Genomic DNA, 16434 nt, shown 5'->3' on the forward strand with positions numbered 1-16434 from the left:
GGACATATACTATCCAAGATAAAGTTTGGTTTTGTTTAACATTATTAATATGTTGTGATAACTATACATCCCACACCTTCTGTCACATTCAACACAAAGGAAAATGGTGCGAGGACTTAAGTGCAGGAAAATGATCATTTACTTACAAAATAAAACAAATACAATCCAGTCTGTGATTGGTTCCCACAAAAGTGAGACAGAAGCAGTAGAAATGGTTTCCAGACTGAGTTGCAGTGTGAAATTAAATCGCCGGCAGATCAGGCTGGGTTTACCCAGTCTAAGTTTAAACCACTTCACTGATAATAAAGAAAAACAAGTTAAAACTAAGTGTTAACTGGCAAGAAGAAAAATAAAGCATGAATACAAAACAAACACCCACGAGGGGGCTAAACATATAATAGACCATAAACCAAAAACTCAAACAATACCAACCAGGGTCACAAGGATCCGACACAGACCGGCAAACACAAGGAGCTTATAAAGGGAAGAAATGAAGAGGGAACAGGTGGGAGAAATCAACACTAATCAGATAACAAGGGGAGGGATCAGACAATGACAGGAGCACATGATCAACATCACAAAACCCACATGTGCACACAAGACAGGACAGGCATGTGACAGCTCAACGGCCAGCGTCTGAACAATCTACCCATGATTATTAGGCTATTTCTTTAGTCCCTGAGCTTGACCAATATGTATTTCCTAATAGTTAAACATGTCACTATTTTGGGAGAATGCTAAAAACATGAAAATACTTTTTTCCCCCAACACTTGAAGCCAAAATGTAACCGGATACCAGAAATGACCCTTGTATTATATACCTTTTGTCCCCTTCTGTCATTCATCATTTTTATTGTTAAAAAACAAACCACATCCATCCCCTGCGCTTTTGAAAAGCTTTCTACGCCATTGGATGACTTAAGGGTGTGGCATAAGTTAAACGGCTTGTGATATAGTAATATTCCGTGTCATAATGACTTCGCATTTTTACTATCACAGCTCGAGCTACTTTATTTCCATTCATCATCTGTGGTAGTATTATTTACAAATTATTTTGTAATGGTTATTTTATTTACTCAAATATCGCGTCACGTGTGGCTATTCACATTTCGTGTAGCGTTAGTGGGACGGGGTGTAAGGTGTGTGTGTGTGTGTGTGCGCCCTTTGTCCCGAAGCTCCAACACCCATGAATTACGCAACTTTGAATAGTAAGCATAAAACACCCTGCACAGCACACACACATTCACACACACTGACACAGCGAAGAGGTTTGAAGTGTCGCTTACTTTGTGAAAATGTCTGGGAAAGTTGTGCTGCATTACTTCAATGGAAGAGGGAAAATGGAGTCGGTCCGATGGCTTCTGGCCGCAGCTGGAGTCGAGGTTTGTTGCAGAAACTCTGGAGAAGTTTTGCACGTCTATGCAAAAAATAAAACAAAAACCTTTGCAAACCGTAGAAAGCGAACATCTCGTGTAGGGCTATAGGCTATGCAACTTATGTTCCTAAGTTTGTGTAAAAAATAGTTTGTTTGCATATGACAATCACAAACCTTGGCAGTTGAATGTGTGTATTGTAATGTGATCTCTTGTGTTGTGTCCACAGTTTGAGGAGGTGTTTTTGACCAAAAGGGAGCATTATGATAAACTGCTGAAGGGTATGTTCAGTAAATGTGTTTTATTAGTTTATTTGACAGGGATGATACAGGAAAACATTGCTGCAATTTCAAGCAGCTGATGATCCACACACACAGGCTTCTAGCCAGTCCCTGGTTAATAAAAAATGTACACACACAGACACACACACACACACACACACACGTTTGTTTATGTGACATATGGGGACATTCCATAGGCGTAATGGTTTTTATACTGTACAAACCGTATTTTCTATCCCCTTACACTGCCCCTAAACCTACCCATCACACACACAGGAATCATTATACACATTTGTGTCCTCATATGTCACAAAAACATGCCCCCCACACACACACACACTGCCCCTAAACCTACCCATCACAGGAAATATTCTGCATTTTTACATTTTTTCATTTAGTATGTTTATGAATCCATTTGAGAACCGCTGGCTGGAGATCTCAGGTTTATATTACATTGTGGGGACATTTGGTCATTTGGACATTTGTATTTGCAGAGATATAGCCTTGAGTGTATTTTTGTTGAAAATTTGTTTGCGTGTTAATAGAAAACAATTTTGACGAATCAACTTGAATTCGATAACTTTTTGTCAGCATGGTCTAAAGATTATCTGGTTCAATTTTCGTGTAAATCGGACCAACAGCCTAGAAGGAGTTCGAAAATATAGTAATATATTTAATATATTATATCATTTAATATTATTATATTATTATTTCATTTAATTAGGTTAATTAAAAATGACGGAAATGTACGGCATAGGATGCAATCAAATTGACTTAAGCCAATGAATCTGAGGGGAAAATAATTTAGTTTCTAGCCTTTATGGTTCAAAAGTTATTAGCATAAACATGAGTCAAACTTAGGACAGTTGGTGGAGCTAGAAGGAATGATTTAGAGACTCCAAATTTGGTGTGGTTACTATTGGTACTGACCTCTATCAGTGTACCAAACTGCATAACTGCATTACTATTGCATTTTTATATTGCGCACCATCTGAGTGTAAACAGACCATCTCATTGATTCTGAATCAAACCCCATGTGAGATTGTAAAGATAGTTTACACCTTCAATAAACAGTCATATTTCTTTTCTTAAAGATAACTTAACATAAAACTAACCAAACAAAGTTAAAATATCAATATCTTTAATTTTGTGCTTTATTGAAACAAAATATTGAACACTAAAGTTGAAACCTTCCCAGTTTGTTGAGTGAAGTGAAATAAAAAGTGATTTAGAATAAATAAATGAATGAATGAATGAATGAATGAATGAATGAATGAATGAATGTCATTGAAACCTATAAACATTTTAGTCAAAGGTTTGCTTGGCATGGTAGTTTTATACTTCAGAGATTTAACTTAACTACAGTGCCTTATGGTGGGGTCAGTTAGTGGTGGGGTCACTTATTATTTATACGTTTAAAAACCCTTTTAACAATTTTAAATTTTCCATAATTTTAGAAACTGGTCTATAATTCTGAACCTCATTAACCGATCATGCCTTGAAAATTGGGGTTATATTCCAATCTGAGGGGATTTACTAGCCTGGATGCCAGACGAATTTAGCCCCGCCCACAAAATGTTTAGGTCGGGTGGTTCGGTCTGGCATCGCTCCATAGAGGAGTAATTATCCCCAAACAGAAACTGTTCGGACCAATGAGATCATCAGGGCGGGCTTTAGCCGATGACGGACAGATGATCAACAGGAACTGTTCGGACCAATGAGATCATCAGGGCGGGCTTTAGCCGATGAAGAATGATAAACAGTAACGTAATCATCACGTCATCAAAGGGGCTTGGATTATATTTGTTCTAATCCTAAACGGAGAGCTTGTTCGTATCTGCATCACCTTCACAATTTCTCTCAGTAATGATGATCATGTTGGGTAAGTACTCTGTGTATCATTAAATTATTGTATTTTTTTACAACATCGGCAAAGATCGTTTATTCCAGCGCGTGTGCAGACAGGGTTGCCAAGTTTTTACAACAAAACCCGCCGACTACAGCCCTAAACAATAGCTTCTCGGGGGGTTCTCCGGAGGAAAAGGGCATTTGGGGGGTAAAATGTGTGTTATTTTGGCAAGGTTGGTGCTAAAATTCACACTCATGGGTCTATATATCACATAATGTCGCTTCATCCCGCGGACATAGAAAGCAACTTGCAGAGAAAAAAAAACGCGGACTTGGAAACACAGTTCAGTTGAGCTCTGTTGACATTTGACAATGCATCGCCCCATTGCTCTGATTGGATGTCGGTCTGTCCAATCGAGGTCTTTCCTGGTTCGGTTGAAACACGCCTCATAATCACAGCCCAATGGAGTATCAGACTCATATTCTGACTAGAATTGAGTATGACCACGTCAGGCTAGGGATTTACTGTCTCTATAGATGAATTTATCAAATTTACAGAGGGCTTTAGCAAACAAGCACTATATTTTTTAACAAATTCTGTATCTAATCCTAATATATCTTTAGCCTGTGAATTATTCCTCCTCATCACCTGTTGTTGTTTCATGAACCTCTTTGTGAATGTGACTCCTGTGTTTATTGCAGACGGAGCGCTGATGTTCCAGCAGGTTCCTTTGGTGGAAATAGACGGGATGCAGCTTGTGCAGTCGAGAGCCATCCTGAATTACATCTCGGAAAAATACAAACTCTGCGGAAAAGACCTTAAAGAACGCGCTTTGTAAGTATCAACTTTTAAACGGAGAGTTCACTCAAAAATTAAAATTATCCCATGATTTAATCTCCCTCAAGTCATCCTATGTGTATATGACATTCTTCTTTCAGACGAATACAATCAGAGTTATATATTAATAAATGTCAATCAATCAATCCGCTTTATTTATATTGCGCTTTTCCAATGCCGATTGTGTCAGAGCAGCTTCAGTGTTAAACAGGACAATATTGCAGCAGAATTAGATTTGGCTGTACAGTTGTTCTGGAGAAAACAGTGATCAGTTATCAGCTTATTTTAATTTATCATAGAGCGACAATGTTGGCAGATCAGTGATTATAGTTTATAGAATTAAATAAAACCTAATGAATTAATTTTATTTGTATATTTAGTTGAATAATTTGGATCATAATGTTAGTGTCCCTAACTGAGCAATCCAAGCCAAAGGCGACCAAAGGAACCGAAACTCCATCAGGGCATGACGGAGAAAAATAAACCTCTGGAGAAACCAGACTCAGTTCTCCTCTGGCCTATTAACACACCGTGGAGGATTATTATTCTGGCCACCTTACAGGTAAGAAATCATATTAGAACGGAATATTTGAAATTTGTGGGTATCACGCAAGAGACGGGTTTGTTTAGGGATGACGTGCCGGTGAAGCAAATTCAGAAAGTGTTGGTCATGTCCAGACGCAGGTCCACGTTCCGATACGGACACGGCCCGGATCCGGCCGACTGCAGTAAACCTCGGGATAAACAGAGAGACTAACATTAGTGTGGATGCCACTCTCTTTATGATGTCACGAGTACATCAGGTGTTATGGGAAGTGTTCCCGGTTCCAGCTGACCTCGTTAATGCAGCCTAACAATCATTTAACTGATTTGAAGAATAGAAATGAATAATGTTCTATGTGTATGCCATAGTAAAGAGATGTGTTTTTAGTCTAGATTTAAACTGACAGAGTGTGTCTGCTTCCCGAACAATGGAAGACTGTTCCATAGTTTAGGAGCTAAATAGGAAAAGGATCGACCGCCTGCAGTTGATTTAGATATTCTAGGTATTATCAACTGGCCAGAGTTTTGAGACCGCAATAGACGTGATGGAGTATAATGTGTTAAGAGCTCGCTTAAGTACCGGGGAGCTAAACTATTTAGTGCTTTGTAAGTAATAAGATCTATGACCTCTGGAAGCATCTCTTTTAGTAGCCTAGTTGGTATAGGGTCAAGCATACAGGTTGTTGATTTTGATGATTTAAAAAGTTAAGACAATTCTTCTCCTACTATAGCAGTGAATGAGTGTTATTTTTCCTCAGAGACACTACAGTGTAGCCTGACAAGCCTGACCCACATCAAGATGTTTGGTCTGGAAACTCACCATTGAAAAATGGAGCGCAGCTGGAAGAAAACAAAACTGGAGGTTTTTCGCAATTTGTGGAAAAAGAGCATGATGGCATAAAGAAAGGCCATAAAAACTGCTAGATCTGCTTATTTCTCAACTCTTTTAGAAGAAAACAAACACAACCCTAAGTATTTATTCAATACAGTGGCTAAATTATCAAAAAATAAAGCTTCAGCTTCTGACGTTTGTAAACAACACAGCAGTAATGACTTTATGAACTTCTTTACTAGTAAGATTGATAATATTAGGAATAAAATTATAACCATGCAGCCGTCTATTACAGTATCACTTCAGACAGAGCACTGTAGTGTCACTGAGGAAAAATTACACTCATTCACTACTATAGGAGGAGAAGAATTGGCTAAACTTGTTAAATCATCAAAATCAACAACATGTATGTTTGACCCTATACCGACTAGGCTATTAAAAGAGATACTTCCAGAGGTCATAGATCCTCTGCTTAATATCATTAATTCATCTTTGACATCAGGATATGTACCGAAAACTTTTAAGTTGGCTATAATTAAACCACTTATTAAAAAAACGCAACTTGATCCTAAAGAATTAGTCAATTGCAGGCCAATCTCGAATCTACCGTTTCTATCAAAAATACTAGAAAAGGCAGTGTCTTCACAATTATGTTCCTTTTTAGAAAGAAATGGTATATGAGAGGATTTCCAGTCAGGATTTAGACTGTATCATAGTACTGAGACTGCTCTAATCAGAGTTACAAATGATTTACTCTTATCATCTGATCGTGGTTGTATCTCTCTATTAGTGTTACTCGATCTTAGCGCTGCATTCGATACTATCGATTATATCGATACTATACAATATTCTTCTGAATAGAATCGAAAATTATGTTGGCATTAGTGGAACTGCTTTGGCATGGTTTAAATCGTACTTATCTGACCGTTATCAGTTTGTAGCAGTAAAGGAAGAGATGTCACAGTGATCACAAGTTCAGTATGGGGTACCGCAAGGCTCAGTGTTAGGTCCGTTGCTTTTCACCCTGTATATGCTACCACTGGGAGATATCATTAGGAAGCATGGCGTTAGTTTTCATTGTTATGCTGACGATACTCAGCTCTATATTTCCTCACGCCCTGACGAAACCTACCAATTCACAAGATTAACGGAATGCATAGCTGATATAAAAAATTGGATGAATAGTAATTTCCTGCAACTTAATTCAGATAAAATATATTGGACTGAAAAGCTCCACAAGTACTAACCGAGAATACTGTCTAACACTTGATGACTGCTCTGTCAAGCCCTCGTCGTCAGTAAAGAACCTGGGTGTGCTCTTCGATACTAATCTTTCATTTGAAAGCCACGTTTCTAGCATCTGTAAAACCGCATTCTATCATCTTAAAAATATATCTAAATTACGGCACATGCTTTCAATGCAAAATGCTAAACAGTTAGTACATGAAAATATGATTAAAGTTATTCAACTTATTATACAAATAAAATGTATGAATTAGGTTTTATTTAATTCTATAAACTATAATACTGATATGCCAACATTGTCGCTATATGATAAATTAAAATAAGCTGATAACATCACTGTTTTCTCCAGTACGACTGTACAGCCAAATCTAATTTTGTCGCAATATCCTGTTTGACACTGTGAAGCTGCTTTGACACAATCGTGATTGTAAAAGCGCTATATAAATAAAGTTGATTGATTGATTTACAATAAGCGCTTTTAAGGGGGATGGAATATAAAGGGATGGAATATTCAGCAACCCGAGGTTTATCATTTGTTCATCGGTATTATAACTGTTATTTATTTGTTGGACATCAATTAAATTTTACTGTTGAATGGTTTTGATGTTTTTTTGTATTTACTAATTTGGGGAACAGACACAGTCTCTATGTGATAATATCTATGTGAAAGAGACTCTATGTGCTGGGATTTAGCTGACTCTGGTGGCGTGAGACAGCTAGCATACGGTTGGTTAAGCCAGTTTCTCTGCTTCCTGACCTGGGCCCCAGTGAGTCAAGGTTTAGCTCTAAGACTATGTGCCAAATTACTAGAGAGAAGAGCAGCACCAGCCCAGGAGGGATAAATGCCGTCTCTTCAACAGGTCAGGTCTGCCCCAAAATCTTTTCCAATTTTCTATGAACCACTTAGACAACCAGCCATTGAGTGATGATAACCTGCTAACTATCTCATCACTCCTTTTAACAGGGAGGGGACCCGAGCAAAAGACTGCCTTTGACATCATATTTGCGAGTTTACGCACCTCTTTAATGTTAAATTTGGTGATCTTCGACTGGCAAATTTGAACATCATTACTGCCAATGTAAATAATAATCTAAGAGAATTTACGATTAACGTTATATGTCCTGGCTAATCTAAGTTTTATAATGGCAGTGAATGGGATCCCACAGTTCGATCCATCATAAAAGTGCATCTATAATGGAACTTCATAATGGATAGATGCACTTTAATGATGGATAGATGCACTTTTATGATGGATAGATGCACTTTTATGATAGATGGATGCACTTTTATGATGGATAGATACACTTTTATGATGGATAGATGCACTTATGAATAGATGGATAGATGCACTTATGAATAGATGGATAGATGCACTTTTATGATGGATAGATGCACTTATGAATAGATGGATAGATGCATTTATGAATATATGGATAGATTCACTTATGAATAGATGGATAGATGCACTTATGAATAGATGGATAGATGCACTTTTATGCACTTCAAAACAGAAACAGCCATTATAAAGCTTGGAAGAGCCAGGACATTTATTAATATAAATGATTATATTCGTCTGAAAGAAAAATGTCATACACACCTAGGAGGGAGGGTAAATCATGGGCTAATTTTTATTTTTTGGTGAACCATCCCTTTAATAAAAATTGTTCCGTTACCAGTAATAAATTATTTCAAGTAACACTCTTGGTTTTTCCAAACCTAAGCAATGATCTGTGTTTTTGTCCTGAAGGATTGACATGTACACAGAGGGTCTGATCGATCTAATGGAGCTTATCATGAGGTCTCCTTTCATGCCGCCCGAAGACAAGCAGAAGCAGCTCAGTGATATAGAGCAAAAGGCAAAAGAGCGCTACCTTCCTGTGTTTGAGAAGGTACGGGCTGTTCATTCCTCACATTTTGAAGCTTGATCATCTACTCTGGATGAATAAAATCATGCCGTTTCTGTTTTTAGGGTCTTGCAAACTCTAATTTCCTGGTGGGAAACCAGTTGAGCCGCGCTGACGTCCATCTACTGGAAACGTCTCTGATGCTGCAGGAGTTATTCCCTACAATACTGGCAACCTTTCCCAAGATCCAGGTGCATTTCCACACTTTCCCACACTGACATCAGCCACAAAATTGGACTAGGCTTTTTTTATTAGGGGTGTAGCGGTACACAGAAGTCCTGGTTCTTGGTTCCTTGGTTATGGGTTCATGGTTTAATACATGCTCAGCACAACAGGCAGAGCCGGCCCAAGCCTTCATGGGGCCCTAAGCAGAATTTTATTTGGGGGCCCCTCTGTACCGATTGACTGTTGTCAATTCTTGATAATAATCGCACACCCATTATCAATTTTAGTAGTTGTAGCTGTGTTGCTTACATCATGTCTGTCTGTCATGTTTTTACCCTTATACGGTTTTTAATTATAAAAGTAGCAAACCCACAAGAGTGCTCAGATGTTCATTTGCACTTTAATATTCAAAGTCTTACAGTACGGTTCAGACTGGGATATTTACGATTAAATTATTTTTATTTTTTTAAGAATCATGCTAAATATGCTCACAATACTTTACCCCAGGATTCTTTGATGAAAGTTCAAAAGAATAGCATTTATCTAGATAGATAGAAATAGATAATAGAAAGCTTTCAAAGAATCATAAAAAAAGATGTTTACACAACTGTTTTCAACATGATAATAAAAAATAATGTTTCTTGAGCAGCAAATCATCATGAGAATAATCTGTGAAGGATGTGACATTGTGAAGACTAGTGTAATGATGCTGAAAATTCAGCTTTGATCACAGGAACGCATTACAATTTACTTGATATGCATATTCATATCACATATATCATAGAAAACAGCTATTTTAAATTGCAATGATATTTCACAATATAACTGTTTTCACTGTAGTTTTGATCAAATAAATGCAGCCTTTGGTGAGCATAAGAGACTTCTTTTAAAACAAGAAATGTTGGTGGATTTCTTTCAAACATTAAACAGGGCTTTTATTTTCGCGGAAATTCACGCAGAAAGACATTAGTACTTCTATTTGTTGACAACCACATATTTACAAATGATTCTCGTTACGAATTTGGGAAGGCTTTTTGGGAAGAACGCATTTGCATTCCCCCAAAAAAACACACACAAAAAAAAAAAAAAAACAGATGAGCGACTCAAACTATAGCACTTGCAGAGAAGCATAACTGTGAACAGAAACTGGAAGCTATGCTATACTCCGTCAAAAACATACGGCATGTCAAATAAGATATTTGCACTAAACCAAAGCACGTTCTCAAATTCATCCATTCATAAAAAGGTTACTGGGCAACTGACGAGTAGCGCGTTTCAGCGCTGATTTTTTGCTTGCACTGTGGACTTTGAACCCTGACGAACAAGCTAGTCCAGTCGATGGCACCGCGAGCTCGTGCAGCGCTGTCAGAATCAATCCGTGCATATATTAGAAAACGTAACATTTTGTAGTTTATTTAGTAAATGTTTTAAGGCCATTTTGCGATTTCAAACATAAAGGAACATACAGCGGCAGCAAGAAGTCATTTCAAGTGCTCTTGGGGGCCCCCTGGTGGCCAAGGGGGCCCTAAGCAGCCGCTTAGTTCGCTTATGCCTTGGGCCGGCCCTGACAACAGGAAAAAGCAACAAATCCCCAATGATAGGTTTCTTTCTTTACATTTATTTTGAACAGACACTAGTGTAAATTACAGTTTGTTCCACCATGGCATTTAGACCCCTAGTTAGTACAGCCTCCTTTAGTGTAGTAAACACAATGCACTCCTTCATAGCTCATATTAGTTGTAGGGCTGATAAAAAAAACAAAAGGTATTTGGTCTAATTTTTTTACGATACAGGAATTTCTTACTTTGATACCTGGAAAAGTAGGTGGAAAAGAGACCACCTTGTATGATAAAGCCTTTATGCCTTTCATATATATAAATGTTGATCACTTAGCATTATTACAATGATCTCACAATAGTTTTGCTTTGTTTACATCTAGCTACCATAATTCCTCACACTCGGCAAGTGTGTCTTCCTCACACAAGGCAGTTTGGCGTGACTTTGCCCAGAACGCTACAAAGTCATAAGTCGTAGTTTGAAGTCGTAATTTATGGGATCAAAAACGGGCCTGGAACGCATTGGATAAAGGGGTTTGAGTGATCAATTATCAGTATTTAACCTAAAGGATTATTAAGAACACCATACTAATACTGTGTTTGACCCCCTTTCGCCTTCAGAACTGCCTTAATTCTCCGTGGCATTGATCAACAAGCTGCTGAAAGCATTCTTTAGAAATGTTGGCCCATATTGATAGGAGAGCATCTTGCAGTTGATGGAGATTTGTGGGATGAACATCCAGGGCACGAAGCTCCCGTTCCACCACATCCCAAAGATGCTCTATTGGGTTGAGATCTGGGGACTGTGGTGGCCATTTTAGTACAGTCAATTCATTGTCATGTTCAAGAAACCAATCTGAAATGATTCAAGCTTTGTGACATGGTGCATTATCCTGCTGGAAGTAGGCATCAGAGGATGGGCACATGGTGGTCATAAAGGGATGGACATGGTCAGAAACAATGCTCAGGTAGGCCGTGGCATTTAAACGATGCCCAATTGGCACTAAGGGGCCTAAAGTGTCCATCGATAACTCCTGTGATCGCTCTAATAAAAATGTCTTGATTATGAAGTTTCTATAACTTTTCTTTTGTTTCGCAGGCGTTTCAAGAAAAGATGAAGGCCTTGCCAAGAATCAGCAAATTCCTGCAGCCGGGCAGTGCCAGAAAACCTCCACCTGATGAGGCGGTGATAAAAACCGCGAAGGAAGTGCTGAGCCATCTCTTCAAGTAGAAGAACTAACTAGGGATGCACAATATACCGTATATACCCGAATAGCCTATGAGAAAAGTTTTATGGCACTTTATTTTGTGACAAATTAATCCAAATATTTAATGAATGGTGATTTTAAAAAAAATCCAATGAATTATCAGAAGAATTTTTAAATAAAATAATTAACCATATAAAATAATAATAAATAAAAAAAAACACCCATCTGGTAAGTCTGGTACGTGTGGTATCACCACCATATTGATATCCGGAAAGATATAATTATAATTTCATTACATTACATTAAAATACATTAATTTTAAGAAAATAATAGCATGTTTTACTCCAATTTTCACCATTTCCCTTATTAAAGCCAGTCCTGCTCCAGGATGTGTGGCCCTCAGTCCGCTGCGCTCTGCAAACGAGAAGACACATCAGGTTTACATTAAAGCTTTTCCAGTTAAAGTCTAATATTTGTATATTCATTTTGTGATTGTGCAGTTAAGTTTATAAATGCTATCTCTGTACTTAACATCAATTAAAAAAATAATAATAATAACATTATTTTTGTGTAGAATGTGTTATCTGTGAGTCCAGAATGCGGTACCTGATAGCAAACACATTTAGATTATGTCCATGTTTGCACTGTCTGGAAAATTCATAATCAAAACCTTAATTAATATCTATCTTTCTATATAATGATTCTTTCCAGTTATGCTCACGAGAACCTTAAGAGAACCCCTGATTGTTTGTTGTTTTCTAAAGTGTGTGTTTGGTCTCTGAAGAGTGACTGAGGGTCTGGCCTAGAGGTGTGTGATGTGTCTCTAAAACACTTGATCAACAAGGTGTCGTGTGTGTGAATTTTGGAGATAACACACACCCCTAACGTGACAGGAGTGCAGAAACAGTGTTTGCTCACTAAGCCCGGCTTCCAGAGATGAAATATGGATTTGTCTTTCATTTTTATTGTATTTTATTCTTTTTATTTCCTTTTATTAAAACACTAAAGAATTGAATGAACATTGCCTGTACCATTGTCTGTAGTGCAATGCTCTGTACCTCTCACTGAGAGAAAGCACGTTATCAGTATGTTTTGGGAAACTTTCTGGTCAGACCTGGAGCTTAATCAGCTCCAACCGTGGAGAGGCTGTGTATCTGTGTGTGTGTGCAGTATTCTGTGTGGCAGATCAGTGTTGAGAATGGTGTACAATGGGCACCCTAAGAGATGGCTGACTTGGGGTCCATTCTTCGTAGCTCACTTAACACATCTGAGATGATTTGACAGATCCCAGATCTTCTAATCGTGATGACTGATCTCTGGCTAATTTGGTTCTACAAAAGAATTTGCAGATTGGATTAAAATATCTTGATTAAGTTATCTGAGATTACTGCGCGTTCTTGTGTTCACTGAAGAGGGCAGACGCATCAGCAATAAAGCGATTGGCTGGCGTCAGGACAACGTAATGACATCATATAGTTAAAAAAGCCACATGGCAAAAAACTTGACAAAGAAAAAAGAAGAAAAAACAACACAAATTTCTGGAGCTTTATAACAAAATGACCAAACCAACATAAAAGTTAGATTAATTATATCTGCACTGTTTTGATGAATATGACTCATGATTTTATAATATTTGTACACCCTTTACATTTTTATTTCAACTTTGTTCAATTCAATTTAAAGCAGATTTGTTTTGTGACCGTATCAATTAAAGTTTCTAAACTTCCAGTAGATCCTGCGGGCAGCTTCCCTGCAACGTCTTCATTATGGTACTCGATTGCCTATACATTATGGTATGGTTATTGCCAAAAAAAACTATACTTTGTGTTTGGAAGAAAAATTCTAAGCCACTATTCAAGATCTGGTTGTCAAAACTTTCCTTCACTCTGAATGTGGAAAGATTCAGAAAAGCGTGCACGGAGCGACCAATAGCTCCAAACAGCCAATAGTTCCAGCACTGAACCCCATTCATTTCAGTGTATCTCAAGCACACTCGCTGGCAAATTGATGGAATTACTGCATATTTTGAGATTTTACAGCATTATTGACCTCTCAGGGATATCGATGAAAGATGTATTTTATGAAGCACGTTGGAGTTTATGTTTATTGTAATATAATAGATCGTTAGACGCTAACTGCAGTTAGATAACGTGAGCGGCGCTGCTAAAACTACTATATCCAGATGTTATCTATTTGAAAAGTTTTGTCTCTGACATCTTTCTGTTGAATGTGTTCCTGAAGTTAGGGATGGCTGACGCGAACCTGACGTTTCGACGCTGTGTCGAGATCCCGAAGCGCGGATGCTTCGAAACACTGCTCCGAGCTGTGATTCGACACACCCATGTCACGTGACTGCCGCTAAATGAAGCGCTGAAGTGTTTCATCAGGTGCGCCTGTCGAGACCAAGCCTGCAGTCTCCCTCTCATTTACTGAAGCGTTCGCGCCTCGATCGCCCCCCGGTGACCGGTCCCAGTATAGCCGCCCCTCTGTGTTTTCTAATGGACGCGAGGCAAACTAAATAATAAAATTACACTTCAAAAATGTTTCCCCAAAGTTAGTTTATGTCACTGAAGGCAGTTATCATCACGATGATTTCATTTCAGGTGTTCGTTTTTAAAATAAGTTTAGTTTGAGTTAGTTATTTGATGCTATACAAACGGGGGGTGTGACGTCATGATTGACAGCTGAGACTGACGGCTTCTCTGAGTGAAGTTGTCACTGAGGCACTAACGGACTTTTTTCGAAATTTTTGGGAGCAGATTAGAGCTTTAGCTTTAATTTCTACATTTCCATAACTGTTTATTTCACACCAACATAATTAATTGTTCTGCATCTGCGAGTGTGGGCGGGCTTTTGATATCGCTGCTGTACTTCCTGCGCTCTACTGCGCAGACTCGGTCCCAAGATGTCCGCGCCGTGCAAGGCCTCCTGAAAGCTTCAAATATGGCAAGCGGAAACCATAGACAGTAAAAGAAATGGACGGAGCGTTCCCATTGACGTCAACGGCGAAAGAATGAAGTCAACCTAGGGGCACTCACTTCCTGATGGCTGAGCGAACTGCGCAGGCTCAGACTGAGCTTGAGGACGTAGATGTGACGTGAGTCTCCTGTCTGACAGCTGTAGGTCTTCTAGTAGTTGTGGAAAGCGAAAGCTGAATCACGTTGTTTAAATATTTTCTCCCGTTGCTTTTGGCTCACTATGGGCTTCTCCCCATTCTTCCCCCTTGACTTTATCAGACTTTATGTCTCCACGTCCCCCCGACTGTCTCATAGACAGTAAAGATTGCCTGCGAGCGTCTCCTCAGGTCTATACGGTAATTTCTCAACTGTGCGACAGGGTCGCGTTGGTTATGACGCAATCGTTAGCCTATTTTTACAAAAACAGCTTCTGCGGGGCGATAGTGTAAGATACAAGGTAATGGAGCCTTTTATACATTGTCATGTTTCTTTAGAAATAAACAATGGACAAATGGAGTCTTTAAACGTCTCAGATGTAAAGTTATTCACTGTCAAAGTGACTTAAAAATGAATGGGAGTCAATGGGATGCTAACAGCAGGTGATGGCTTGGTTAGCAATGGCAGCCCCTAGGGGTGGAACGCTTTCCGAGCGCTAGATTACCCCCTTGGCGGAAACGGATGATGTCGAGTCGTCCATATTTTTTTTACGGTCTATGGTCGAGACTGCTTTGATTAAAAGGGGCGGGAACAAACCGCACAGTCACACATCTGAATGAACCTCATTCCCCACAGTTTAAAAGTGAAGTTAATCCATCTTCACCTCGTGGGTTTAGTGAGAGGAGAGAGATTTTGTGAGATAAGTGAGATTTATTGTGCGCTATGGTTAGTTATATTTAGGCTAGATTTAAATGAGATAGGCTATATTGACTGATCAGTGACCGATAGGATAGATATAGGCTAGTAACACATTCATATAGGCTAAATTAGAATTATATATATAGAATAATATATATATATATATATATATATATATATATATATATATATATATATATATATATATTATTCTATGTATATATATGATATTCATAGGTGATATATATTTTTGTTTTATTTTATTCGTTTATTTAATAGGGACCAAGCATATTCATGAACATTGTTGTATAAAAATACACCATGTAAATATGCCAGAATTAGTAAAAAATAACTACTTTTCATCTGCAGTCCCTATAGCAAAAATAACAAAGACAGCCAACAATCATACAACATCATTCACCAAAAAACGAAACAAAAAATTACACAAATGGCAAGACATTGTTCATTCACCTCTATACTACATTCAGATTTACAGTGTAAGTGTGCATGCACTATTGATAAATGTATGACAGTTAAATATGAGTACACCTCTGGTTTTCAAGAAGCCACTGTTTTAAGTGAGTTTTAAAGGTGTTGAGTGTAGGACATTCTCTTCTTGAAAGGGGCAAGCTATTCCAGAGTTTACCACCTATTACTGACAAAACGTTTTGCCCAAAAGTGGTGAGCCTAAATGGTATCACGCAGTCTCCTTTGATACAGGCCCGTGAATAACCTCCACTGCCAAGTCTTTGAAAAAAGCCATGCAGTGGAGTTGGAGCAAGATTATGTCACATTTTGTATACTAAACAAGTGTACTTAAACGCCTAA

The 16434-nt window shown here is 38.3% G+C and overlaps 1 protein-coding gene across 1 annotated transcript; it reads left to right on the top strand.

Annotated features, from left to right (window-relative positions):
• The first annotated feature begins 1230 nt into the window (after positions 1-1230).
• Positions 1231-12357, top strand: LOC137045003 (glutathione S-transferase A1-like). Its single transcript, XM_067421425.1, has 6 exons — positions 1231-1382; positions 1603-1654; positions 4205-4337; positions 8709-8850; positions 8931-9056; positions 11686-12357. Exons 1-6 carry the CDS (start codon positions 1296-1298, stop codon positions 11815-11817), a joined length of 672 nt encoding a protein of 223 aa, XP_067277526.1. The 5' UTR covers positions 1231-1295; the 3' UTR covers positions 11818-12357.
• Positions 12358-16434: the final 4077 nt, after the last annotated feature.

The sequence above is a fragment of the Pseudorasbora parva genome, chromosome 17 (assembly GCF_024679245.1).
Source record: "Pseudorasbora parva isolate DD20220531a chromosome 17, ASM2467924v1, whole genome shotgun sequence".
In the NCBI taxonomy this organism is placed as follows: Eukaryota; Metazoa; Chordata; class Actinopteri; order Cypriniformes; family Gobionidae; genus Pseudorasbora; species Pseudorasbora parva.

Excerpts from the sequence above, each read along its gene's own strand:
- LOC137045003 (XM_067421425.1), top strand. The coding sequence starts at position 1,296 with ATGTCTGGGAAAGTTGTGCTGCATTACTTCAATGGAAGAGGGAAAATG. Across the intron at positions 4,338-8,708 it reads GACCTTAAAGAACGCGCTTT|GATTGACATGTACACAGAGG; the intron begins GTAAGTATCAAC and ends TTTGTCCTGAAG. Across the intron at positions 9,057-11,685 it reads CAACCTTTCCCAAGATCCAG|GCGTTTCAAGAAAAGATGAA; the intron begins GTGCATTTCCAC and ends TTTGTTTCGCAG.